This window comes from Bos indicus x Bos taurus, chromosome 12, assembly GCF_003369695.1.
Source record: "Bos indicus x Bos taurus breed Angus x Brahman F1 hybrid chromosome 12, Bos_hybrid_MaternalHap_v2.0, whole genome shotgun sequence".
NCBI classification, from domain to species: Eukaryota; Metazoa; Chordata; class Mammalia; order Artiodactyla; family Bovidae; genus Bos; species Bos indicus x Bos taurus.
In genome coordinates this window covers 85774828-85800392 of record NC_040087.1, presented here as the reverse complement: position 1 = coordinate 85800392, position 25565 = coordinate 85774828, and the positions used below count along the sequence as shown (strand labels likewise).

At 54.0% G+C, this 25565-nt stretch overlaps 1 protein-coding gene across 1 annotated transcript in view; it reads left to right on the top strand.

Moving 5' to 3' along the window:
- The window catches only part of TUBGCP3 (tubulin gamma complex associated protein 3), a 35846-nt gene that overhangs the window by 8383 nt on the left and 1898 nt on the right, over nucleotides 1-25565 (top strand). Inside the window, exons 4-20 of the mRNA XM_027557991.1 lie at nucleotides 2869-2946; nucleotides 4322-4539; nucleotides 5694-5866; nucleotides 6572-6690; nucleotides 7254-7379; nucleotides 8179-8247; nucleotides 8560-8692; nucleotides 9157-9323; nucleotides 12135-12245; nucleotides 12563-12671; nucleotides 14002-14191; nucleotides 15291-15426; nucleotides 15752-15820; nucleotides 17575-17710; nucleotides 22385-22473; nucleotides 22580-22711; nucleotides 23855-23995. Of these exons, the coding sequence (XP_027413792.1) occupies nucleotides 2869-2946; nucleotides 4322-4539; nucleotides 5694-5866; nucleotides 6572-6690; nucleotides 7254-7379; nucleotides 8179-8247; nucleotides 8560-8692; nucleotides 9157-9323; nucleotides 12135-12245; nucleotides 12563-12671; nucleotides 14002-14191; nucleotides 15291-15426; nucleotides 15752-15820; nucleotides 17575-17710; nucleotides 22385-22473; nucleotides 22580-22711; nucleotides 23855-23995 (2196 nt within the window). The remainder of the gene's footprint in view (nucleotides 1-2868; nucleotides 2947-4321; nucleotides 4540-5693; nucleotides 5867-6571; nucleotides 6691-7253; nucleotides 7380-8178; nucleotides 8248-8559; nucleotides 8693-9156; nucleotides 9324-12134; nucleotides 12246-12562; nucleotides 12672-14001; nucleotides 14192-15290; nucleotides 15427-15751; nucleotides 15821-17574; nucleotides 17711-22384; nucleotides 22474-22579; nucleotides 22712-23854; nucleotides 23996-25565) is intronic.

The following is a 25565-nucleotide window of genomic DNA, read 5'->3' as shown; positions in this document are numbered from 1 at the left end:
TTCTATGAAGACCTACAAGACCTTTTAGAACTAACACCCAAAAAAGATGCCCTTTTCATTATAGGGGACTGGAATGCAAAAGTAGGAAGTCAAGAAACACCTGGAGTAACAGGCAAATTTGGCCTTGGAATACGGAATGAAGCAGGGCAAAGACTAATAGAGTTTTGCCAAGAGAACACACTGGTCATAGCAAACACCCTCTTCCAACAACACAAGAGAAGACTCTACACATGGACATCACCAGATGGTCAACACTGAAATCAGATTGATTATATTCTTTGCAGCCAAAGATGGAGAAGCTCTATATAGTCAACAAAAACAAGACCAGGAGCTGACTGTGGCTCAGATCATGAACTCCTTATTGCCAAATTCAGACTGAAATTGAAGAAAGTAGAGAAAACCACTAGACCATTCAGGTATGACCTAAATCAAATCCCTTATGATTATACAGTGGAAGTGAGAAATAGATTTAAGGGATTAGATCTGATAGATAAAGTGCCTGATGAACTATGGACGGAGGTTCATGACATTGTACAGGAGACAGGGATCAAGACCATCCCCAAGAAAAAGAAATGCAAAAAAGCAAAATGGCTGTCTGAGGAGGCCTTACAAATAGCTGTGAAAAGAAGCGAAAAGTAAAGGAGAAAAGGAAAGATATAAGCATCTGAATGCAGAGTTCCAAAGAATAGCAAGAAGAGATGAGAAAGCTTTCCTCAGTGATCAATGCAAAGAAATAGAGGAAAACAACAGAATGGGAAAGACTAGAGATCTCTTCAAGAAAATTAGAGATACCAAGGGAACATTTCATGCAAAGATGGGCTCAATAAAGGACAGAAATGGTAGGGACCTAACAGAAGCAGAAGATATTAAGAAAAGGTGGCAAGAATACACAGAAGAACTGTACAAAAAAGAGCTTCACAACCAAGATAATCATGATGGTGTGATCACTCACCTAGAGCCAGACATCCTGGAATGTGAAGTCAAGTAGGCCTTAGAAAGCATCACTATGAACAAAGCTAGCAGAGGTGATGGAATTCCAGTTGAGCTATTTCAAATCCTGAAAGATGATGCTGTGAAAATGCTGCACTCAATATGCCAGCAAATTTGGAAAACTCAGCAGTGGCCACAGGACTGGAAAAGGTCAGTTTTCATTCCAATCCCAAAGAAAGGCAATGCCAAAGAATTCTCAAACTACCACACAATTACACTCATCTCACATGCTGGTAAAGTAATGCTCAAAATTCTCCAAGCCAGGCTTCAGCAATACGTGAACCGTGAACTTCCAGATGTTCAAGCTGGTTTTAGAAAAGGCAGAGGAACCAGAGATCAAATTGCCAACATCTGCTGCATCATGGAAAAAGCAAGAGAGTTCCAGAAAAACATCTATTTCTCCTTTATTGACTATGCCAAAGCCTTTGACTGTGGATCACAATAAATTGTAGAAAATTCTGAAAGAGATGGGAATACCAGACCACCTGATCTGCCTCTTGAGAAATTTGTATGCAGGTCAGGAAGCAACAGTTAGAACTGGACATGGAACAACAGACTGGTTCCAAATAGGAAAAGGAGTACATCAGGGCTATATATTGTCACCCTGTTTATTTAACTTATATGCAGAGTACATTATGAGAAACGCTGGGCTAGAAGAAGCAAAAGCTGGAATCAAGATTGCCAGGAGAAATATCAATAACCTCAGATATGCAGATGACACCACCCTTATGGCAGAAAGTGAAGAGGAACTCAAAAGCCTCTTGATGGAAGTGAAAGTGGAGGGTGAAAAAGTTGGCTTAAAGCTCAACATTCAGAAAACGAAGATCATGGCATCTGGTTCCATCACTTCATGGGAAATAGATGGGGAAACAGTGGAAACAGTGTCAGGCTTTATTTTGGGGGGCTCCAAAATCACTGCAGGTGGTGATTGCAGCCATGAAATTAAAAGACGCTTGCCCCTTGGAAGAAAAGTTATGACCAACCTAGATAGCATATCGAAAAGCAGAGACATTACTTTGCCAACAAAGGTCTGTCTAGTCAAGTCTATGGTTTTTCCAGTGGTCATGTATGGATGTGAGAGTTGGACTGTGAAGAAGGCTGAGCGCCGAAGAATTGATGCTTTTGAACTGTGGTGTTGGAGAAGACTCTTGCGAGTCCCTTGGACTGCAAGGAGATCCAACCAGTCCATTCTGAAGGAGATCAGCCCTGGGACTTCTTTGGAAGGACTGATGGTAAAGCTGAAACTCCAGAACTTTGGCCACCTCATGCGAAGAGTTGACTCATTGGAAAAGACTCTGATGCTGGGAGGGATTGGGGGCAGGAGGAGAAGGGGACGACAGAGGATGAGATGGCTGGATGGCATCAGTGACTCGGTGGACGTGAGTCTGAGTGAACTCTGGGAGTTGGTGATGGACAGGGAGGCCTGGCGTGCTGCGATTCATGGGGTCGAAAAGAGTCGGACACGACTGAGCGACTGAACTGAACTGAAGTCAGGCTTAATGTAGGGGAGGTGTTCACACATTTTATGATGGCACTATTCTGATAATCGCTGTGTTTGGGAAGCTGGCTCTTGAGAGGGTTATTTCAGGGAGGACATGCCGTGCGTCGGGAATAGGGTAATCTAAAAGCTTGTGCACTTTGGGACTTGGGCTTAGATTTCACGGGTTAAAGCCTCCCAGGGGCTTGAGCTCTGAGAACGTTCTTGCCTGCTGATGCAGCACTGTGCGGTGCCTGAAAAAGGGTGCGTTTTGGCGCCATGTCACCAGGTGGGTTTTAAAATGCGTGTCTATTTTGGGAAATTAGGATAACTCAGGAGAGGGGAAGGTGAAGCTGCGGAGTAGCACAACATTTTCCTTGTAATGTTTTCTTTCTCAACAGGGAGTTTTGAAAAACAAGTGGTCAGTTCTCTACCTCTTGCTTAGCCTCAGTGAAGATCCGCGCAGGCAGCCCGGCAAGGTGAGCTCTGTTTCACATCGCGGTGCCGTCTGAAGGCACGGTGTCTATTGGGACAGTTGTGCCAATTTTTGATCGGAATTGGCTTCTGTACTTAAGAAAATAATATTAGAAAAGGAAAAAACTTGTCTAGGTGTCTAGGCGGCTATGAGGGTCAAGAGGTTTTTTTTTTTTTTCTTTATTTTTAAGGGCGTTTTTAGTCATTGTGCTGTGTTTCCTTAAGGTGTCTTTGAGAATCATGTTATAATATTACTTCAAATACCGCCTCTGGTTAGGTAGAGCAGAGCTATCGGTGCTCAGATTTTTGCTGTGTACAGTTGCTGTTAGCCTCGCTTTGTTGTTCTTTGAGTCAGAAAAGCTTTTAGGGTTTTCTTTTGTTTTCAGATGCCATGATGAGCATTAATTACTGTTACATCCTGAAAAGCGCATTATCTGTGGGTTCAGGTTTTGACCTGTGCAGTGTTTTGAAGGTGTGATTGGGCAGCTGCCCGAGTCCCCGAGGGTCTGGTATAACAAGGTGCCCCACTCCAGAAATCTGAGAGCTTAGGAGGTTGGAGAGTATGCGCAAAGGAGTCAGGTTTACCTGGAAAGCCACAGCCTTGAGTAACGAGCCTTCTTTCCTTATATAACAATGCCAGGTTTTAAAGCTATTTTGAGTAATTGTTTGACTTTTAGTTTGCATAGGTTCTGAATAGAGTGTTTAGTTAACAGACCATGTGGGCTTGGGAAGATCCTCTGGAGAAGGAAATGGCAACCCACTCCAGTACTCTTGCCTGGAAAATCCCATGGACGGAGGAGCGTTGTAGGCTATAGTCCTTGGGGTGGCAAAGAGTCGGACACGACTGAGTGACTTCACGTCCACGACTGAGTGACTTCACGTCCACTTTCACTTTCAGGTGGGAGTCTTGGGATTCAGGAAGCTTTCTAAAACTTTTATTGGTTCAAGCACACTTCAGAAATACGACTAATTTACCGTTTAATGAATTCAGCACATCTTTATCGTGCTTTGCAGGTGCCGCGTTTGTTTGCTTTTTTGTAGGTTGAAGGTTTGTGGCAAATGTGCCTTGTCGGGGGATGGTTGCCATTTTAAGCGGGAAGGTGTTTAAGACGTGTGTGTTGCTTTAGAGGCTTGCTGCTGTGTCCGCTCAGCAGACGGAGTGTAGCGTAAGCATGACCTGCAGGTGCACTGGGAAGGCGGACGTTCGCGTGACCTGCTCTGTCGTTGGCTTTCCGGAGCCAGTCTGGACTCTGTCTGAGGTCTGCCTGTGCGACTCCAGGCAGAGAAACGCAGCCAAAGGGAGATGGAGTGTGAGTTGTCTTGTTGGCTGGGGAGAGTCATGTGATTCTGTATCTGCATTCGTGATGTGCTTATTTTCAGGTCTCCAACTATGCCACGCTGTTCGCTCAGGCGTTACCACGCGATGCCCACTCCACGCCCTACTACTACGCCCGGCCTCAGACCCTGCCCCTGAACTACCAGGAGCGCAGCACCCCGTCGGCCCAGAGCTCGGGCAGCCTGGGGAGCAGCGGCATCAGCAGCATCGGCGTGCACACCCTCAACGGCCCGACCCCGCCGCCCCCGTCCCTGCTGCCGGGGTAAGCGGGCAGTCGCGTGGGGCCTCCGCGGTGGAGGCGGGAGCGGCCTGTCTCTCAGCCCGTCATTCAGTCTTCAGAGCCTCGTGCGTGTCCGGGGTGTCTCGGCCCTGGGTCCGATGTGCTCTGTGGTGGGAGTCAGCCGTCTAAGCATGCCCTCCGGGCTGCTCTCGTCTGCGTTGACGGTCAGGTCGGCCGCCTCCTGACCTGGTAACGCACGTGCTGCGGCAGGGCCGGCTCGCAGCGAGGTGTGCGGTGCCTTCGTTGTGGGAACTGGGTGTAGGCTTGCGCAGCCGCCATCAGACGATGTTTTCCACGTGAGCGTAATCCGACAATATTTCTGTCATTGTATTAGTCAAGTGAAATTTTATTGAAGATACTGGAAAATAGAATGTGTGTGCAGACACAGGGATTATAAACAGAGTCTAGGATTTTAGAAAGACAGCATCATATACCCCAAAATTTAATCTCAGACTCATATTCTGGCTGAAAGGGTCTGGCTGAAACAGACTTTCTTATTTTCGCCTTTAATATAAGTAGTTGAAATAATTATTGTCATGATACTGACAAAAGCTGTGTAGAGAACTGTGAACTAAAGTGGTCTTTTAGACTTTTGCTTAAATTTAGAACTATACGCAAAACCATAGTTTGATTTAGTGTCTCCCCTGCCGGGGGCGGGCTGTTTCTGGGTCCGTTCGGAACCCCCTGGTGGGCCGCCGCGTTCTGAGGCGGGTGGGCCTCTCCCTGCGGTTGACGTTGCTGTGTGTTTCACGCGGAGTGCAGATCACACTGTCTGTTTGCATCAAGTGCTGTGAAGGCTGAGAGAGAGGACAGGGCAGCGGGCAGTGCCATCGGTTTTTACTCAACAAACGTGGGTGGGTTTCCAGGGTAAAGTCAGCAGTGAACCCTAGAGTCTGAGCTGGGAATGTATGTGGGTGCTTGCAGGCAGAGCCGGGTTGGCCTGTGACAGCGCCAGGAGGGCTGTGCAGGAGGCGGGAGGAGCCGGGGGGCTGCGGTCGGGGAGGGACGGCCGCGTGGGTCTCGGGCTCACACGGGCCAGTGGCTCACGTGGTGACTCAGGAGGCGTGTCTGCAGCGTCTCAGTGACCTCTGTGACTAGCCCGGTGTGCGGACCCAGCAGGCCCCTCCTCTTTTCAGACAGTCTCACCTGGGCCCGGGGACGGGCGACTGTCTCCGGCAGCAGCTGGGCGCCCGTCTGGCGTGGACGTTGACTGCAAGCCAGCCTTCCTTACAAACCACTACCTCCAAAGGTGTCCCCAGCGCGGCTTCCCGCAGCATGACGCGGCCGCGGAGAGACGGGGATGCGGGCGGTGAGTGAGGACGGGCTCCGGCTTCTCCAGGGTTTGCAGCCGAGACTGCCCCACGCGCCGCGTGCCGCCTGGGGGTGCCTGTGCTCAGGGGCCTTGGCGCCCAGCCCCGCCCGTGCTCAGGACTGCCGGGCGCGGCCCTGGGTGTGCACCCTCCTCCCCGACGACAGGCCAGGCCGGCCTTTTTACCTGGTGTTTGTGGAGGGTCGCCCATGCTGGCGGCTGCCCCGAGGGCCCCCAGCTGTGCTCGGACAGGGCCTCTCCCACTGGAACCTCGCCTCTATCTGGGCCTTGTCTTCTTGTGATATTGGGTGACAGTACGTTCTGAGCTGGCCTTTGTCCAGGGTTTGCGGGGCTCATAAGCCTTTGCTCTGGTGGGGATGGGGCCAGGCTCACGCGCCTGCTGTGTAGTCGGTCAGTCTTCTAACACCGTGTGAAATGGTCACCCATGCCTCTGGGACTGATTTGTGCTGCTCCTAGGTCATACGTTAGACTCCCACAGATTGCTTTGTCTTTTTGAAAAAGACTTGGAAGACAAACTATATGATCTCCATATGCTTTTCAGAAAATCCTTTTTTTTAAAAAAATATAACTTCATATTCTTTTTCATCTTAAACTCATTTAGCTTTTAAATTTTGTTCTGGTTACAAATATATTACCTAAAACGAATTGTGTCGTGCAGTTCACCGTACGGAAACCATGTTACAGGTGCCGTGGAGGTCACCGAGGCAGCCCTTGTCAGAGACATCCTGTACGTCTTCCAGGGCATAGACGGCAGGAACATCAAGATGAGCAGCGCTGACAACTGTTACAAGGTGGAGGGAAAGGTACGGTCCCCGGACCCGCTGCAGCCCTCCCGAGCCGGGCGGCTGTCCCCAGGGCCGGGCGGGAGCTGCTGCTCCGTGACGCGGGTGGTCTGCAGGCGGGGGTCCTGGCCCCTGTGCGCACCTCCTCCCTCCTGTGATGCTGGTGCCAGGGCTACCTGACGGACTGCTATCCTGGCATCCGTGCCCTGTCATGGGTCCCCTGTGAGGCGCTCCTGCCCGGTTTTGCTTCCTCTGGAGCCTGCCTTTCTCACAGTCCTTCCGTTGACGGTCCGTCCTTCTGCGTCTCTGGCTGTGACTTGGGCGGCTGACGTTGCAGACGGACCTTGCCGCGCTGGGCCCTCCTGGGCGGTGGGCCTCCAGCCTGACGCTGCCTGCGACAGGGTGCCGTCTGTGTCCCGGTCTCACTGTCCTCACTCCGGGGACGCTGTGTTAGTGATCTTCAAGTTTCCGGTGTTGAAGCCTAAGAATTACAAACATGAAAGTACAAGTGGTTGGAAAGAAGTAACAATTAAGATTCCAGCGGTAAACGTATTTTTTAAACTGTTGACGTGTTTGCTTTTTAGGCAAACCTGAACAAATCCTTGAGGGATACGGCTATGAGGCTGGCCGAGTTGGGGTGGCTGCACAATAAAATCAGAAAGTACACGGACCAGAGAAGCCTGGACCGCTCGTTTGGACTTGTCGGCCAGGTGTGTTCTTGGGAACTTGGGTGGCGCTCACCTCAGGACGTGCTTCATGTCCTTAGAACCTCATGTGACGTCATCCTGAGGCGGGTTCCTTTTCCATGAAGCAGGTTTGATATGATACACTGTGTCAGCCACGGTCCTCTCAGGAAAATAGAAAACATGGTAAATATTGACACAGGTAACCAAACAGGAAAGTTGTTTAATGAATATTTAGGAACACTGACCTGTCCGAGTCACTTTACGTATTTTAATGATTTCCCTTTGACCTAAAATTCTCTCAGTTAAAAAATAAATTTGTTTAATTGAAGGGTAATTGATTTACAGTGTTGTGTTTCGAGTATATATAAAGGGATTCGGTTATATACGTGTGTTAAGTTGCTTGTGTTGTGTCCGACTCAGCGTGACCCCATGGACAGTAGCCCACCAGGCTGCTCTGTCCATGGGATTCTCCAGGCAAGCACACTGGAGTGGGCTGCCGTCCCCTCCCCCGGGGTCTTCCTGCTGTGCTGCTCACCTGAGGCTAACATAGCCAGGTTACAGGTGCGGCTAAAATACAGCATCAGGGTCTAAAGGAGTCACCCTTCAGGTTAGGAGCAAGGCGCCGCGTCTGTGCTGCGCTCCCGCAAACCCAGTGCTGAGACGACCCCCAACTCCGTTAGTGCGTGGTGGCGGCTCACCTGCACGAGCGCGTGGACAGAAGCAGGCTTGTCTCGGCCTGAGCTGTGCCTCAGAGAGCCGGCCTGCGCAGGTGTGTGGTGGCTGTCCCAAGCGCGGCGACCACGTCCGGCCTCTTTCTCCACAGAGCTTCTGCGCGGCCTTGCACCAGGAACTCAAGGAGTACTACCGATTACTCTCCGTTCTGCACTCCCAGGTAAGCCCTTGTTTCTATTTCATCACGATCTGAGATGTTACAAAATTCCACTCTCCACAGTTCCTACACTTCCTCCTACGTTAATCGTAAGATTTGGCGGGCTGTGGGGTGTCCTGGAGTCAGCTTGCGGCTCACTTTCAGGGTCCTGTCCCCCTGAGGCAGACCGCCTGTGTCCTGAAGGAGCTGTCCTCCCCCAGAGGCCCTCTGCCTCGTTGACGTGAGGCTTGCCCCTTCCCCGGGACTTGACTCGGGTCGAGACGTGACTGAGCTCCTGGTGGCTGCACGCAGGCGCTCTTCGCTCCTGTTTTGCAGCTGCAGCTGGAGGACGATCAGGGTGTAAATTTGGGCTTCGAGAGCAGCTTGACGCTCCGGCGCCTCCTGGTGTGGACCTACGACCCCAAGATAAGACTGAAGACCCTGGCGGCCCTGGTGGATCACTGCCAAGGTCACTCTGCTCGGATTTAAGGCAGCTCTAGGGAGTGTCACTGAGGCTTGCCTCTGTGTCTGCCCTTTATGCGTAACAGCCATAAGGGTGCTACCAAAGACAGACGGATAGACTTGGGCTTCCGGGGGGAACAACCCCTGGGCCAGGATTTACACCCGTGGCGCTCAGGACTCCCTGGGATGAAGTGGGGGACGGGGTCTGGTCCCCTGAGGCCCCCGGGTCACGGGGCTCGTCGGAGCTGCCCTCACTCCGCAGCCTCTCCTAGGCGCCCCAGATCTGGCTCAGCAGCCGTGTCCTACGCCCCTGTGCGCATCTGCCTGGGCCTCTCCCGCCCCCGTCTGGGTCTCGGCGCTCTGCTCAGCGTGCGTGCTCTCCTGGCCGGGAACCCCTTGCCCTCTTCTCCTCACTTTGTCTCTGCGTCTCGGCCTCAGCGTTTGTGTTCACTGTGGCTTCTGTGTCCCCAGGAAGGAAGGGAGGCGAGCTGGCCTCGGCCGTCCACGCCTACACCAAGACGGGGGACCCGTCCATGCGGTCCCTGGTACAGCACATCCTCAGCCTGGTGTCGCACCCCGTCCTGAGCTTCCTGTACCGCTGGATCTACGACGGCGAGCTAGAAGACACGCACCACGAGGTGAGGAGGCGGCTCCTCGGGGCGGCGGGGCGCCGGGCACACCCCGAGGCGAGGCGGGCCTGCGGTGTCTCCTCAGAGCAGTGGGGCGCCAGGCGCACCCACGGGCCAGCCTGTCCTCCTGACACCGCGTCGAGCAGAGCTGTGTGTGCTTGGTGGGAAATGGTTCTCCCCGTAACTCAGGAGCCTGGACCACATCCCTGCTCCTCAGCACGCTGGTGGCAGAGCTGGGGTCTGGGTGTCCGGCGTCCTGGTCTGTCCTTGAGGCAGGCATTGTGAGTTCTGATCCTTCGCGTGGTTAATGGTTAGCTGAGCCAGGCCATTTATATGTGTATTTGTATTCTGCACGTTGAAACACGCTTAGTTCTGCTAGAAAGCAGCATATTTGTCTGAAAGTCACTGTTACTCAGAGTCGTCCAGTGAAACCACAGGCTCCTGACCAGAAGTAGAGAGGGCTCCCCGCTCGACCTTGTCACTACATTATGTTAGTAAAGAAGGGGACTAAGTGGAAGTTGTAGCTTTTAACACACAGTAAGCAGTTAAGAAACACGCAGATTCTAGAATAAACGTGGCCCTGACCTTGGCAAAGCCCAGGGGTTGGCAGGTGGGCGTGGGCGGAGCAGCAGTGGGAGGTCCTGGCCCTTGTGGCTGGGCTCCTGGGTTCACCTCGGCTCTCGAGGCTGAAACTGCCTGTGAGTGATGGAAACAGATAGGACCGCACGGCCCTGTCCCTGTTGGGAGTGCACTCGGGGCCCCGTGCGTGTGCTCCGGGCGCCCTGTCCCTGGTGGGAGCGCACTCGGGGCCCCGTGCGTGTGCTCCGGGTGCCCTGTCCCTGGTGGGAGCGCACTCGGGGCCCGTGCGTGTGCTCCGGCGCCCTGCAGCCCCTGTGGTGTGGCTCCTGTGTGGCCGCGGCGCCTCTGTCTGAGCAGAGGCTGTCCTTGTGGTCGTGCGTCTCCGGCAGCGTGAGCGAGCTGCCCGCGCCTTTGTGCGCCTCCCCGTGTGTGTTCGCAGCTTCTCTGGTTGGTCCTGGGAGGCGGCTGGCTTGGGGGTGGAGGGTGGCCGCACCCGCAGCTTTGATTTTGTCTCCCGCGCTGGGGGACTGTCCCCCACCCACCCTGCACCCCATTGGCTTATCCCCCTTCTGTGCGCTTCACGTGACTCGCCATGAGCAGGACTGCTTTTCATCTAACCCCGGCCCTGGGCTCATCGCGTGGGCCTCCCAGGCAGCCCTCTTGAGCACCACATTCCCCTGCTGTGGGGACACTCCCCTGTCCTCCTGCTGCTGCAGAGTGAGGCCCCGCGTCCCGCCTTGGCTGCCTCTGGGTGGGACTGACCTGCCCCCCACGGATGAGTTTTCACTCCTTTTCCCTGAAAGAAAAAATCCCAGGTGACCCCTGAGCTGCGCTACTCCTGCAGCAGCATTAAAAGTGTCTCTGGGTCCACTAGTTGGGCGAGACCAGAGCCCTGAAGGAACCTTCTGAAAGAGGCATTTCTCCAGAGGAGATGAGCAGGTGGTCCGTAGGCTCCTAAAGGGATGCTCAGCATCACTCACGGTTGGACAAATGCAAACCGAGACCACAGTGAGACGCGACGGCGCTTCACGCCTGTCGGGTTGGCGTCAGGGAAGGGCAAATGATGGCGAGTGAGGGGCAAAGGGAACCTGTGATGGCGATGGGCACTGGCGCATCCCCATGGAGACAGCACAGACCTTTCTCAACAAATGCCGCTTCTGGGTGTTCACCCGACAAACAGAAACACTCGTTTGAAAAGAGGTGCAGGCTGATGTTTGTAGCACCGTTACTTCCGGTTGCTAAAGTGTCGAAGCAGCTTAAGTGTCCCATCAGCAGGTGGATGAGCAGAGAAGAGGTGTGTGTGCCGTGGAGCGCTGCGCGGCCAGAGGAGAGTGGGGTTTGCCATTTGCAGTGACACGGACAGGCTGGGAGGGACGTTACGCTAGTGAAGTGAGACAGAGAAGGACAGGTGCCGTGTGAGTCGGTGCTCACACGCGGGATCTGAAGATACAGCAGGCGCACGAGTGTAACGGGAAGGGGCAGACTTGGACGTGGAGAATAAGATGCGCTTTGCAGAAGCGAAAGCACGAGTCTGTTAGGACTGTGACTGAAAAAGGAGGATGTCCTCGGTGCAGTAGCAGAGGAGCTGGAAGCAGTGACTTAGTTTCCTCCTTCGCGTCCTGCGTCCTTTCTGCCGTTAGCCGTCAGGCTGGTCCCCGGGTTGGTGAGGCTGAGGAAGCGGACTGGGCAGCTTCCGAGCGCGGCGGTTCTCAGGGCAGAGCCGCCCCGAAGGTCACTCCCCATGGCACTGCTGGGTGGGCCACGCCTGCCATCTGAGCTGTGTGCCTCAGGCAAGGCGCCTGTGCTCCAGATCTGGGCCCCTGCAGGGCTGGGGTGGATACCCCGGCGGGGGAGACGCAGTTGTTTGACACGGGAGGGCAGGAAAACTGAGTCAGCTTGAACTGAAAATTGAGCCGGGCCCAGAGGGCTGGGAAGAGTCCCTGTGGATTAGCACCGCCCCCACCCGCCCTCCATGTGCAGAGCAGAGGCTGTGAATGAAGGACCACTTCGTGTCTTAAGGAAAAAGCTTGTCTTAGCACCCACCCCTTTGTTATAAGAAATGGGGAATAACTGATTGCGTTTAGTGAGAGCTGTCCAAGGTGCCCTTTAGAACAAGTTCTGTTGTAAGTGGTGGGTCCCCCTGGATCTGGAGTTCTAGGATTGCTTGTTTTCTGCTGTGCAGTTAGTGAGCACTTGGAGGAAGCATCACTGTGTCGCGTCTTACCGCCTCCTCACTTGCAGTTCTTCGTGGCGTCGGATCCGACCGTGAAGACGGACCGGCTGTGGCATGACAAGTACACGCTGCGCACGTCCATGATCCCGTCCTTCATGACGATGGACCAGTCCCGGAAGGTGGGCTCCTGCGGCTTGGGCGTAAGGGTGTGCCTGCCTTCACGGACAAGGCCGGTCTGCGGTGAAACACGTCTTGTGGCCTGTTAGGGTTTGCGTTCTTGAGGTGAAGTGTACGTTAATTGCATCAACGTGTACTTGTAAGTGTTTGTTAATAGCAGTTTTTTCAGGTCCTGAAATTTCCTTGATACTGTCGCTGGTGTTCCTGCTGTTTAATTTTTAGTCAGTAGAAACCTGTGGCTTGTGAGTGTTTGTAGAACTTGGATGTGTGATCATTTTGATTCTGAACAAAGGTAACTCCAGGGTGTTTTCCTCTTCAGGTCCTTCTGATAGGAAAATCAATCAACTTCCTGCACCAGGTGTGCCACGACCAGACGCCCCCTACAAAGATGATCGCCGTGCCCAGGTCTGCGGAGCCCCTGCAGGACGGTACGAGGGCGACGGTGGCAGGGCACCTGCTGCTCCACGCTGGGGGTCTCTCCTCGCTCGCTCACGTGTCGTCAGGGTTTTTCAGTAGAATCCAGTGTTGAGATGTGTTTTGTAAATGGTTTTGGGTTACATGGATGCAAACCTGCATTAAAAAGCTGCTGGTGTGAATCAGCTCCAGGTGCTCCTCCTCCTCTGTCGGAGGCTGGGGGACACCAGCTGAGGCTCGGCCTCTCTGGGCCCGTGTGCTGTCCCCCGCCCGCCCTGGATGCTGTCTGGCCTCCCTGCGGCCTGGGATGCCCTGATGTAGCTGCATGCTGACGGCACCTAGCCATCACGCCAACAAGTGTCATGGCCAGGACGCCTGTAACACGTGCCGTCTCGGGTTTATCCTCGACACCATCATGCCTGACCCACCCCGTGCCCTCTGAACCTGTGTTTCAGTGCGGCCTGGAGTTGGCTTCGTTGTGGAAGGGCTGTGACCTTTAAATCTGTGACGTGGTGAGCAGTACCCTCTGGGCTCCCCCAGATGGGAACACAGGTGTCTGCTCCATGTCCAGCGTTGGCAGTGTTTTGGGGTCACAGCTGGGGATGCTGGTGGCCCCGACAGCTCCCATGGTCTGTTTTGGAGCCATGGGGAGGCATGGGCTGGCACGTGTGCGTGTGAGGAGCTGCGGGCGGACGCGGGCTGGCGTGTGTGTGTGTGAGGGGCCGTGGGCTGGTGCGTATGAGGGGCCGCTGGCGGGCACGTGTGCGTGTGAGGGGCCGCGGGCGGGCGTGGGCTGGCGCATGTTCGTGTGAGGGGCCGTGGGCTGGCGTGTGTGCGTGTGAGGGGCCGCGGGCGGGCGCGGGCTGGTGCGTGTGTGTGTGAGGAGCCGTGGGCTGGTGCGTATGAGGGGCCGCGGGCGGGCACGTGTGTGTGTGAGGGGCCGCGGGTGGGCGCGTGTGCGTGTGAGGGGCCACGGGCTGGCGTGGGCTGGCGTGTGTGCGTGTGAGGGGCCGTGGGCTGGCACGTGTGCGTGTGAGGGGTTGCGGGCGGGCGTGTGTGTGTGTGAGGGGCTGTGGGCTGGCGCATGTGTGTGTGAGGGGCTGTGGGCGGGCCCGGGCTGGCGCGCGTGTGTGTGAGGGGCCGCGGGCGGGCGCGTGTGCGTGTGAGGGGGCGCGGGCTGGTGCGTGTGCGTGTGAGGGGCCGCGGGCGGGCGTGGGCTGGCACGTGTGCGTGTGTGTGAGGGGCTGCGGGCGGGCACGGGCTGGCGCGTGTGCGTGCGCCTCTCGTTCCTCCTCCTTGAAACGCGATCATGTGTGTGTGTGTGCTTTCCCCTTGTCTTCACAGCTGCAGATTTATTCACAGATTTGGAAAATGCGTTTCAGGGGAAAATTGACGCAGCTTATTTTGAGACCAGCAAGTACCTCCTGGACGTCCTGAATAGGAAGTACAGCCTGCTGGACCACATGCAGGCCGTGCGTCGGTACCTGCTGCTCGGCCAGGGGGACTTCATCCGGCACCTGATGGACTTGCTTAAGTAAGACCGTGCTGGACGTGCCCACGCGTGCGCGGTAGATTTCAGCAGGGCCAGGGGTCTTGAGTTGTTGTTTAAAGAACGAATGGCATTAGAGGAAATTTGTTGCCTTCTCGTAGAGTCTTGGGAATAAAGCCTCGTCACGTTATTCCCTCTAGCCCTGTTTGCCTTGTTCGCAGAGGCTCATGTGCCTGTGAATACAGGCCCCGATGGATGTGTAAGGGGCGCGTGCCCTGCTCTGTTGGCTTAGATTTGGGTGAAAGTTGTCTGTAGGGCAAATGGGAGCAATCGTGAGTGTGTGGGGGGCGGGCAGGGGTGAGGGGGTGGGCGGGGACATGGGCGTTTCTGAACCTTTAGGGCCACGTTACAGATCTCGTCCTCTGGGTGACTTACCCGTGTTTGCCTTCTGCTTGGTTTTAATAATTGGAGCATCTCACCCTTGATATCAAACAAAAGCTTAGTTTCTTCTCAAAGGTGTGTTTCCAATTTCTAATTTAAAAGGAGACGCCATCCCTGGCCAGCTTGCCTCAGGTCACCTGAGCGACACTGGGGTTGTTGGTCTCCTCAGCCTTTCCTGCCGACATCCTGCGCCCTGAAGGCTGCGGGGCGGTTTCTGCGCACCGCTGGGGAGGGCGGGCTCGGCCGCAGAGCTCTTAGTGTGGTGTGTGGGGACGCAGGTGGCGCTCATCCTCGGGGTCTGCGGCGGTGCGGCTCTGGGCGTCTGCACGTCCCATTGCTCTGGTTTAGCCGAGGCCTGTGCTCCACGGGGAATCTGCAGGCGGTGCCGGGGGCTGTGCTGCTCCAGGACCGGCTCAAGTTAGGAACCGTGTTTGCTAACGTGGCGCGTGTCAGTGTTCTAGGAATCAAAACACTCAGGACCCAGTTTTAAGCTGAATCAAAATTCATTTTTAAAGGACTGTCTCAGTCCCCCGGTGCTCGACGGAGTCTTTCCGTTGATTCTGTGAAACTTCTGTTCCCGTGCTGTGTTGTTTCCACTTGGCTTTTTAGTTTTTATAATTTTGACTCTATAATTTTAAGTTTTTCCAGAGATTATTGTGAATTCAAGTAACATTCTTTTTTACTTTTATACAAATCTGTGAAGACCAGAGCTTGCCCGTCCAGCTACTACTCTGTACCAGCACAATTTGACTGGAATTCTGGAGACCGCCGTCAGAGCCACCAACGCCCAGTTTGACAGCCCGGAGATCCTCAAGCGACTGGACGTGAGGCTGCTGGAGGTGCCGACGCTGGGCCCCGGGCAGCGTCCCCATGGGGGGTGGACCCCTGCTGTCGTGTCTGCTCTGGTCTGGGGGGTGGTCTGGAGGGGGAGGGGTGAATCTGGGCCGGACATGCCCTTCATCCCCGCGCGCGCCCGTCACCATCCAGATGCAGGGCGCCATGTGGACAGAGGTGTGCGTCTCTGCTCGCGCACAGCTGGCGCTCCACACGCTGAGTGGGTTTAGAAACAGGGCTTCGTTTCCTGTGTTCTCCTTGGGATGTGACCATGAGGGCCGTGGCCGCGTCGGGGTGGGAGGCCCTGCAGTGGTGTGTGCTCTCCCGCAGGTCTCTCCGGGGGACACTGGCTGGGACGTGTTCAGCCTGGACTACCACGTGGACGGCCCCATCGCCACTGTAAGACCCGCGGGTGGCTTCAGCGCTGCTGCTGCTCTGACAGAGATCACTTCTCTTGGAAGTGATCACTTGGCACCAAGACATACCCGCTGAATGAACACTCCAGCCAGGATCGTTTGTGTGTGTGTGTGTGTGTGTGTGTGTGAGTGTGAGTGTGAGACAGTCACTGGGTGCTAAAGTGCTCTAATACTTTAAAAATTATTAAACATATCATTTATCCTGTCATAGGTTTCAGCAGGTACTTACTAAATGGATTATTCATTTTGTTCCACTATTCTTAGACTGGAGCGACTGATTTAGGATCATTTGAAGCAGACTACGAAGTGTACTTTGGGAGCCGCATTCTCAGTACTTGGATAAAGCTTGGTGTCATTACTCCTCTAAGCGACCACGGGAGTGGCCGTGCGGGCGCTCACAGTGCTTTCGCTGTGTTCAGACAGAAGCGCTGTCTGCCTGCATGGAGCGACCACACGGCCCTCCCGCCTCTGTAGGTAGACACCCTCTTCACGCCCAGTCTGTCTTCTGAGACTCGGTGAATGTCCTTGACCGAGACCCCTCTGGCCTTGCTTGTCGCTTTCTCTCTGAAGTATTGAAGATGGACGCCCGTTTCTTCTCATTCTTGGGAGATCCCGTTGAGGCACCGCGTCTCCGGCTCTGCAGCATCTCCCTTGTAGCCTCTGCGGGTGCCGTCCGGGCTGGCCTGCCTGTCCCTAGCGGCCCGGCCCGGCCAGGTGGACCGTCGGTGCCAAGGCTGGGCTCCCCCGCGGCTGCCGGCTCTGCTGTCCGTCTGCTCTGAGGTGCCAGCCGCCGGGCCATGTTTTTACACTCAGATTCCCAGATCAGAGCTACATGTTTTGAATACGTATCTGCTCTCAAGCTCTATCTTTGGTCATATGCAAATTAGTTTTTCCTCATTAATTTACATCTTAAACAGTTTTAGTAATTTTAGCGTACAAAACCAGATATTTTAACAAGTTGTTGGAAACTATCATATCATACACCACGTTAATATTGTATTTCGATGTGTTTTTTCTGTAGTATAAATGATACCGTAGCAAAGCCAGCTGCCTCGATCATTTCACAGAATGTGTCTGGAATCATAGCTGAACGGAACGTGGTGCATATGTGGTTACTTGACTGTTGTAGTATCGAGGTTGTGTGCTGTGTACCTTGTGCATAAACAATCGATCATGCGGTGTTATGTCTTCAGAATTTCAGGTTTTTAGAAGCTCGAGTAGAGTTAGGAAAAGAAGTTAGTATCGTAGATGTATTTGAAAAGAAGTTTGGGATAGATCCTACCTGTGGCTGATAGGCGTGGGTTTCCATGCCATCTCCAGTGGGTTGGTGGTCCGATGAGAGAGTCTGGGTTGGAAGGACGAGGGGTCTTGTCATTGGTTGGTGGGGGTCTGCCCGGGACTCGCAAGGAAGTGGCCGCTGCCCATCCGGTCTTTGCCCTCCAGCCCTAGGGTGGGCGTTCGTCTTGGGTTGGTGCGTGCTCAGCTAACGTCTGTCACACGGAACTTCTGGGCGTCAGGCCAGGCCGTTGAGTGTGCTCTGGCACGCTAGGGTCAGGAGGCTGTTCTGCAATGCAGCTTCCTAAACGTGCCATGTGTGCTTACCTACTGCTTAGGAGGTGTGAGAGCGGCTCTGTGTCCTCTGGCTCTTTGTTTCAGGAGTAAAAAGAAGACGGAGCCCCGCCCCGGGAGCGTGCTCGTGTCCTGGGATCCCGTCAGTCTGTGCTCTGCTCTTTGCAGGTGTTCACGCGAGAGTGCATGAGCCACTACCTACGGGTGTTCAACTTCCTGTGGAGGGCCAAGCGCATGGAGTACATCCTCACGGACATCCGGAAGGGGCACATGTGCAACGCCAAGCTCCTGCGAAGCTTGCCAGGTAACCGCCCGCCATGCGTCTCAAAGCGGAGTCCTTAAAGACATTGAGAAGTGGTTTCTTCTTGTGCCGCTGGGTTTGTCTTTGTGAAGAGGGTCGTTTGTAACATCGTAGCTTGACTTCAGTGCAAATCAGGAGAAACACATTGAGTCAAGTTAGCTTTTTTTTAGGCCATGACGTTTCTTTCAGAATCATACAGTGTTCATACATGTTTAAAAAAATATTAAGGAAAGAAAGCCGTTTAGTAAGTCACGGGCTCATTTAAAATTCACTTAGTTAGTGTTTTAATTAAAGACTGTCTGGAAATTGCTTTATATACTGGTTTGGATCATTAACCAGAACATGAAAAGATTTTATAATTTTTACAATTAAAAGCTGTAATAAAACTCGTTGTCAGATAAGTTTATTTTAATTTTATAAATATTGAATGACTTCAGTTGTGAGTAATTTTGAAGTCTTTATATTGAAAGGGATTTGGTCAGAACCTTCGAGAAAGTATTTCCACCAATGATGTCACCAGAACAAGCGGTCATACCCTTAGTCCTTTGGTGGTGGAAGCAGCTTCTTAAAGGGGCCCATGTGGGCTCTGCCTGTTCACCAGGCGGAGGCCCCCGAGTTCAGGTCAGGGGCAGCCCCTAGGCTGGGGCTGGCAGGCACCCAGCCCTGTCTGATCGTGTGGAGTCGAGGGCTTGCTGGGTGCCCTCACTGCCTGTATCCCCGGGACCCGGCCCGTGGCACGTGGTGCCCTTGTGCTCCTGGCCCGGCTTCCTCTGGGCTTATTTCCAAGAAGGTAGGTGGTGGGGCCCCTGAAGTATCTGGGGCGGAGGCCAGAGGGGACGTGTGCCGTTAGATCCTGCCGTGGCTCTGACGGTAAACCCTTCAGCGTCCACCTTCTAGTGGCCGTGCCGTGCCTCGCCTGTGGGCCCTCTGGGAGGAGCACCCCTGTGTGTTCCCGGCCACCCCACCGTCCCTCTGCCCTGCCCTCCTCCCTGTGGGCCCAGGGTTCCCATTCTCCCCGTTGTCTGATGTGGGTCCGTTCAGTGTGGTGGATGGACCCTGTCATTATTTCTCTCTTCTAAATAAGAACTGTAATACTTAGAGATGTGGGCAGGTCTGAGCTCTGTAGCAGTCGAGCGTGTTAGCTGATTGTGGTGCGTTTCATCACGGGAGTGTCAGCAGTGTCTGTGTGAACTGGCTGCTCTCTTACTTTGCCTAATCATCAGTGAGTTTACTCCTCGGAGATAACTAATGCATTCATTTGATCAATTTTCTGTGTAATTTTAACATAACTCTGTTATGTCGTGTTGGATTTCAGCTTCTTTCACTGAACCTTTTCCCTTGTCATTAAAACCTCTGTAAAACATTTCTGATAGCTTAACATTCCTCATGTGGACGTCGTTTATATTTTTTCTTTGGTTAGTAGTTTTTTTTTTTAACTATTCTCCACTAATATAAATAATGTCATAAGTGTTTTATAAATATATATTTATATGCCTCTGAATATTTCTTTAGAATAGGTGAATTGGAAATGGAATTGCTGGGTTAACAGGTATGATTCTTGCTCTTACTTTATACTTACTAATATTTATATTTGTTAGTATTTACATTTTAACTCTCTTGGTACATATTGACAGATTCCTTTCTAGGGAAGCTGCACCAGTTTAATTTAGATCCTCATAAACACGGCTCTCACTGGTCGAGAGTTGTCTGTGTTGCTGGTGGGGGTTTTTTTGGGAGGGGGTGCTAACATCGGATATTACGTTCAGATTGTCAATTTGATAGGTGAAAATTGAGGTTCACTTATTTATTTTTATTATTTGTTATTTTAAGTTTATTTTTTTGGCTATGCCCCAGAGCATACAGGATCTTAGTTCTGACCAGGAGTGAGACCTGTGCCCCTGCAGGGGGCGTGCGGAGTCCTGAGCACTGACTCGCAGGGAGGACCCGAGCTCGTGTTCGCTTCCTGTAAGGCTTTAAGATCACCGGTGGCTCTTCTTGGGGTCATTTGTGTTCCTTTTCCCAGCAGATTGCCCTTTTTGCCCGTGATTCTGCCGGGGCACAGCGTTCTTATTTTTAACTTAACTTACACGGAAGTATTTTACTAGTTAATGGCCAGGCAGCTTGATGAGCAGAGATCCATCGGGTGGTTTGTCTTGCTAACACAGCAGGTTTAGAAATGTCCTTCCCACTGTAAATGTGAGGCAGAAATACGGGGAGACTCCCAGAACGCTCCTGCAGACAGCGTGAGCAGGAGACAATGCTCCCTCACACGTGCGCCCGCCTGTCTGGCCACGCGCGCAGTGTCAGTGGTGGTCACCCGGGGGCCCTTTCGGTGACTCTCGTCCAAGCCCGTTGTTCACGCCTGAAAATGATTTGCTTAGGAAAAGTTTTTGATAATGGTCTGCCTAGATGATTAAGTCCATTTATATATATTTAGCTGGACAAAAGAGAATGTTGATCTGAAATGGTTTAAAGAGTTTTTTTTTCTTTAAAAAGAAATGGAAATTCTTTCATTAGATTCAGTGAATCTCAAAACTGTTGCTGTTAGTGGCAACTGGATTTATATTTCAGATGCGGTGTAACCAGAAGAGATGGACGAGTGCGTCCAGACCACTGGGGACGAGCTTCCTGTGTTCTTTCTCAGCTTCTGTGTCAGGGGTGGGGGGAAGTGCAGGGAGGCCCCCTCCCCAAAGAGTAGTGTTCAAATAGCCCCTTTTTGGTCCTTGTTGGAAATAAAACTGAGCAGGGAGGAGTGGTTGGCTCTCCGTCCCCTCGGGACCGTTTTCCTTTCCTGGCGATGAGTGTGGTGACGGTTGCCCTCACCTTTGGAGTGGTCCAGGCTGTGGATGCCGCTCTGAGGTCAGTGGGCCTTCTCGTGAGCTTCCCTGTGGACGAGTAGGTCGTCCTCATCTGTTTGCTGGCTTCTAAGCCAGGCGGTTAGCACTCTGCCCAGCTGCTGGGCAGCACTGCCCAGTGGGGCCATGGCCTTGGCTGGTTCCTGGTCTCCTGCCTCAGTGCCACACCTGGGCGCCGGGCCGGCCGTCAGGAAGGGGTCTGTGTAGCGCTCAGGGTCCCCAGTGGACGGTGGATGTCAGATGGGTCTGCAGGAGGCCTGACCCTGATCGGAGGCCCTGAATACAGGGGGGACCTGAGGTCTTACCAGTGTCCTCTGGCTCCAGAGCCTCGAGAAATGAGCCACGAGGGTCATTGGTGAAGTTACTTTTAAACACTGCTGCATCAGCTGTAGATCCAAGTGGAAGCAGGTGGTCTTGAATTGGTGAGTACCTGGTTTTAGTGTATTTTTGTATTTTTAACAACTCGCAAGGCTGTTTCCGGTGCTTCTCCAGTTGGCAGAAGCGTCTGGTGCAGATGCTCAGAGGCCAGCCAAGCTGGGAGGGGTCAAGCCCTTGAGAGCTGGTGTGTCTAAAGCCAGCCCTGAAGTTCTTCCTGCAGCCTTGAGAGGGCAGTAGAGAATCACCCACGGTCTGCCGCCTGGGTCAGCCGGAGGGGAGGTGGCCCTCGTGGTGTCTGTGCAAAGCTGTCTGCTGTCCACTGAGTCCATCGGGAGGTGTGCTTACTTGTGTCCTTACTGGGTCCTTACTGTCCTTCCTGGTCCTTACTTCACCCACAAGGGTGAAGGTTGCTTTGCTCTTGGGATTTTTAGAATTATGTGCGTATTTGTGGATCAGTCGTAAAAACAGAAGTACTTATGTTTTAACTGTGCTTTAAGTGTATTCCCAGGGCACCGGGTAAAGAGACTCAGGGCTGCTTCAGATTTCTCGGAGTGAAGGACCAGCTGACAGCTTGTGAGTCCAGCGGCCTCGTGCCTCAGCTTCTCCCCGGCCAGGAGTTGCTGTGGCCCGCAGAGCCCCCACGTGTGGTCTGGCCTCAGCTTGAGGGGAGTGTTAGGCTCACGGCGCGCAGTTCTCTTCACCCTGCTCGTGTGTCTTGCGTGGTCACTCTTCTCTGAGGAGGGATGCAGACGGTTCCTCCCGGAGCTGCAGCTGCAGCGAGCAGGTTGTCTGGGCAGCTCAGCACAGGCCTGGAGCAGCCCCAGTGGTATGCCAGATCTCACCCGGGGCACGGCTCCTTGTGGGCGTCCCTCCTATGCCAGTCCCTGATGGGGCCTTGGGGACAGTGGTATCCCATGATGGTCCGGCGGAGTCCCTGAATAAGTGAAAAGTCCAGGCAGACAGTGGCTGCTCCCTGGTGACCCTCCAGCCTTTCGCTGGTTTTGTAAAGAACAGGAGTGGAGTCTGGACTCTGCCCATCCCCTCCAAGTTCACGTTCCTCCCAGGTGACAAGGTCATATTCCTTAAGGCGATGTCATTTTTGTCTCCAAATAGCTAGGGAATAGTAAAAGTCTCACACACTGTAGGCAGGCTGACTTAACTGTAAAGAAACCATAAAATTGATCTTATTCAAGATACCGCGTTATTATAAAATAACCTTTTCTTTAATTTTCAAGTTCAGTTAAACTTTGTTTTTTGCATTTCTTGTCAGATCCTTGTGTTCTGTGGTAGTGCTGCTCAGTTGGGTGGCCTTGTCTGTCTGTGCATGGAGGCTGGCTCGGGAAGGCTGCCGGCCGTGGGGCCGAGCGGCGGGGCCGGCCCTGCAGGAGGACCGCCCTGCCCCGCGGCCTGCCCGGAGTCTGACAGCCGCCCTGCTCTCTTGCAGAGTTCTCTGGGGTGCTGCACCACTGCCACATCCTGGCGTCCGAGATGGTCCACTTCATCCACCAGATGCAGTATTACATTACCTTTGAGGTAGGTCCCGGTCAGCCCTGCACTGTGGTCCAGCCGCCCTGCGCAGTGTCCCTGGGCCGGGCCAGGCTGCGCTGCCTGCTCCCTCGGGCCTGGGTGTCGGTTCCAGGTGCTCGAGTGCTCCTGGGACGAGCTGTGGAACCAGGTGCAGCAGGCGCAGGACCTGGACCACATCATCGCCGCTCACGAGGCCTTCCTGGGCACCGTCATCTCCCGCTGCCTGCTGGACTCCGACTCCAGGGTAAGGTGGCCGGCCGAGCCCATCACAGCGTGGGTCGGTGTTTGTGTCTGCTGGGGCAGCGGGGCTGAGGCAGGAGCTGGCGTGAGGCGGGGAGAGCGTACTGGTGCCCGCCCACCTCTGGGGCGGGGGAGCCGTCCTGAGGGACGGGGACCTCTGACACCCACACAGCCCCAGGCAGCTCAGGAACGAGCGTTGAGGGCTTGCTCCTCCGTTGGGGGCGCAGGTGGAAGCCTGACCTCGGGCCCTGGCTGCAGTCAGGACAGGCCATCTGTCAGGATAACCCCTTGTTGCTGACTGTCCCTGCTGCAGGCCCTGCTCTGAACGTCGTGTCTTACGTGTGCTGAGGCTTCTGGGAGCTGCTGAGGCTTCTGGGAGCTTTGATTTTACTCAAAAATCTGGGGAAATAAGCAGCAGTTTGCTTTCACTTGAGATAAATATGAAGTAGGAAGTAGAATTTCAAGTGCATCTTTGACGTTTAACTATGTGACTTCAGTGACATGTCAGGCTTACTGAGGGCCGCTCGCCAGTAAACCTCTGCTCACCTCAGGGGCCCTTTTGGGGAGCGTGATGTTTGCACAGCTTTCCTTCCATCTGAGTTTTTGAGTCTGCTGGTTAGCCACCTGTGACTGGGCAAAGATACTTTGAATTAAGCGAACGTACTGTCACACTTGTTCAAAACCGCCCTTTCATTCGTGGTGCAAAGCATGGTATGATACTCTTTTCTAAAAATCCTTGCAGAATCTGTTTATATTTTTTAAAGAATTTTCTCTCATATTCTCTGGGTCTGGTTTTGGCATGTGTCACCAAAAAAAAAATGCTTTCCCGTTTCTTTCTGATCCTCAGAGTAGCTGCACTGCAGACATGGCTCTGGGCTCCAGGGGTTGGGCGGCACGTGGGGGCTCGCGAGGTTGGGGCTGGGAGGTGGGGTGGGCAGGGCTGGCTCTGGCCGCTCCCGTCACTGTGGAGGCTCTCGGGACCGATGTGGATGAGTGAGAACAGTTAAGAGCCCTTGAGAGTCAGAGTTGATGTCTGGGTTTACAGTGGTTTTTCGCTAATGGTCAGTGTATTATTTGAAAAGCGTAGTGATTAATACGTATGTGGGGGGCTCTGTTCATAAGAGAAAAGGCTGTTCTCTCTCTCCAGGCTCTTCTCAACCAGCTGAGAGCCGTGTTCGACCAGATCATTGAGCTTCAGAGCACGCAGGATGCCATCTGCAGGGCCGCTCTGGAGGAGCTGCAGAGACGCCTGCAGTTTGAGGACAAGAAGAAGCAGCGGGAAGCTGAGGTGTGGTTTGGGGGTGGCTGGCATGTTGGTTTAGGTGGTAAGCAGTTGCCATGGAAACTGCAAGCCCTCAGGGACTCTGCTGCGGTCACCTTGTGTCCCGCCGGGTCCTGAGTGAGCTGGGTGGTCACCGTCACCCAGCTTAAAAACCAATGAAGGCCAAGTGCACAGGAAGTTCAGGTCTCTGGCCAGTGTCCCTCAGGGAGTGTCCAGATGTCCGTCTGCATCGGTGTCTCTGCTGGGCGGTGCCTGGCTGCACACACACATCTGGAGCGGGCAGACACAAGTGTGCACACAGGAACTGGATTTCTGCACTTGGGCTGTTTTTAGTGACCTCACTGCAATATTTCATTTATAACCTTGAAGTACAAATACTGAATAAGTTTGGGTCTTCGTGGGATTTCTTGTATTGGGTATAATCTGTACAGGTTCTGGCTTTTTCAAGGTGCTTGTTCTCGGGGTGGTGACAGATGGCTTTTCAGCTGACACAGTTCGGTTGTGTGTTGAGTATTTCCTTGTCTGTGTCGGTGGGGGTGTAACTTGAAAGAATCCAGCGTGTCTGGCACGTTGTCTCCCGTGTATGTGGAGACAGGTGTTTGAGGGCCGTCACCTCACGGTTCTGACACACGGGGCATGGACCTGTGGCTGGGAAATCACCCTGCTGCTGCACCGTGGGGAAGAGGCCAGGATGTCGCTCCGAAGCCGTGGTGTGCACAGGTGTGCACAGGTGTGTACAGGTGTGTGTGTGTGTGTGGGGTGGGGTCAGAGAGCAGAGAGCAGGGTGGGCTCCTGCCAGAAAATTAGACTTCCAAGCACGAGACACATAGAAGGATCCTGTGTGTGTCCTGGACACGTGTTCACTCTGTTTGCGTTGCCAGGAGCAGGGTTTGTGGCTGAGACATCAGAGCTGGTGACACCCCCAGGGCCTCCTGGGCAGGGCAGCCTGAGGCTTACGCCCGTCACCGGCTTCCTGCCTTTGCTGACTTGCCCTGCCAGAGCCCCGTTTCCTGATTCGCAAAGTGGGAGTAAGGATAAATACACACACTCCTGGGCGCCCGTTCTCACGTGCTCACGCATGTCAGCTGCTGGGCAGGCAGGCGGTGTTGGGAAAGCCAGCCGTGCTGACTCCCAGACTGCCCCGGCCTGGAGAGCCTGCCCTTCCTGGGAGCCATGAGCCTGCACTCTGGGCCCAGGCCCCCCTGGAGATGGTACCCGCTGTGTGCGCCAGCACCTTGCAGAGCAGACCTGCATGGTGAGGCGGGTGGTTCGGTGTGTTGTGTCCAGACGGCAGGAGCCGGCAAAGCTGAAACCGTGCCTGAGGAGTGATCGATGTTCAGGAGGCTGTGACCCAGGAAGCCACCATCAGACCTGAGGCCCCTGCACGTGGGGGGCCTGTGCGGGGGGCCTGGGGAGCTGCTTTCTGCTGCCTCCGAGCTTCCCGGAGCACGTGGGTGTGGTCAGGTGTCCAGGACGCACACAGGACCCTTCTGTGTGTTTCGTGTTGGGAAGCCTTGTTTTCCAGCAGGAGCCCACCCCTGTCTTTGCTCTCTGACCTCCCTGCCCCTGACACACA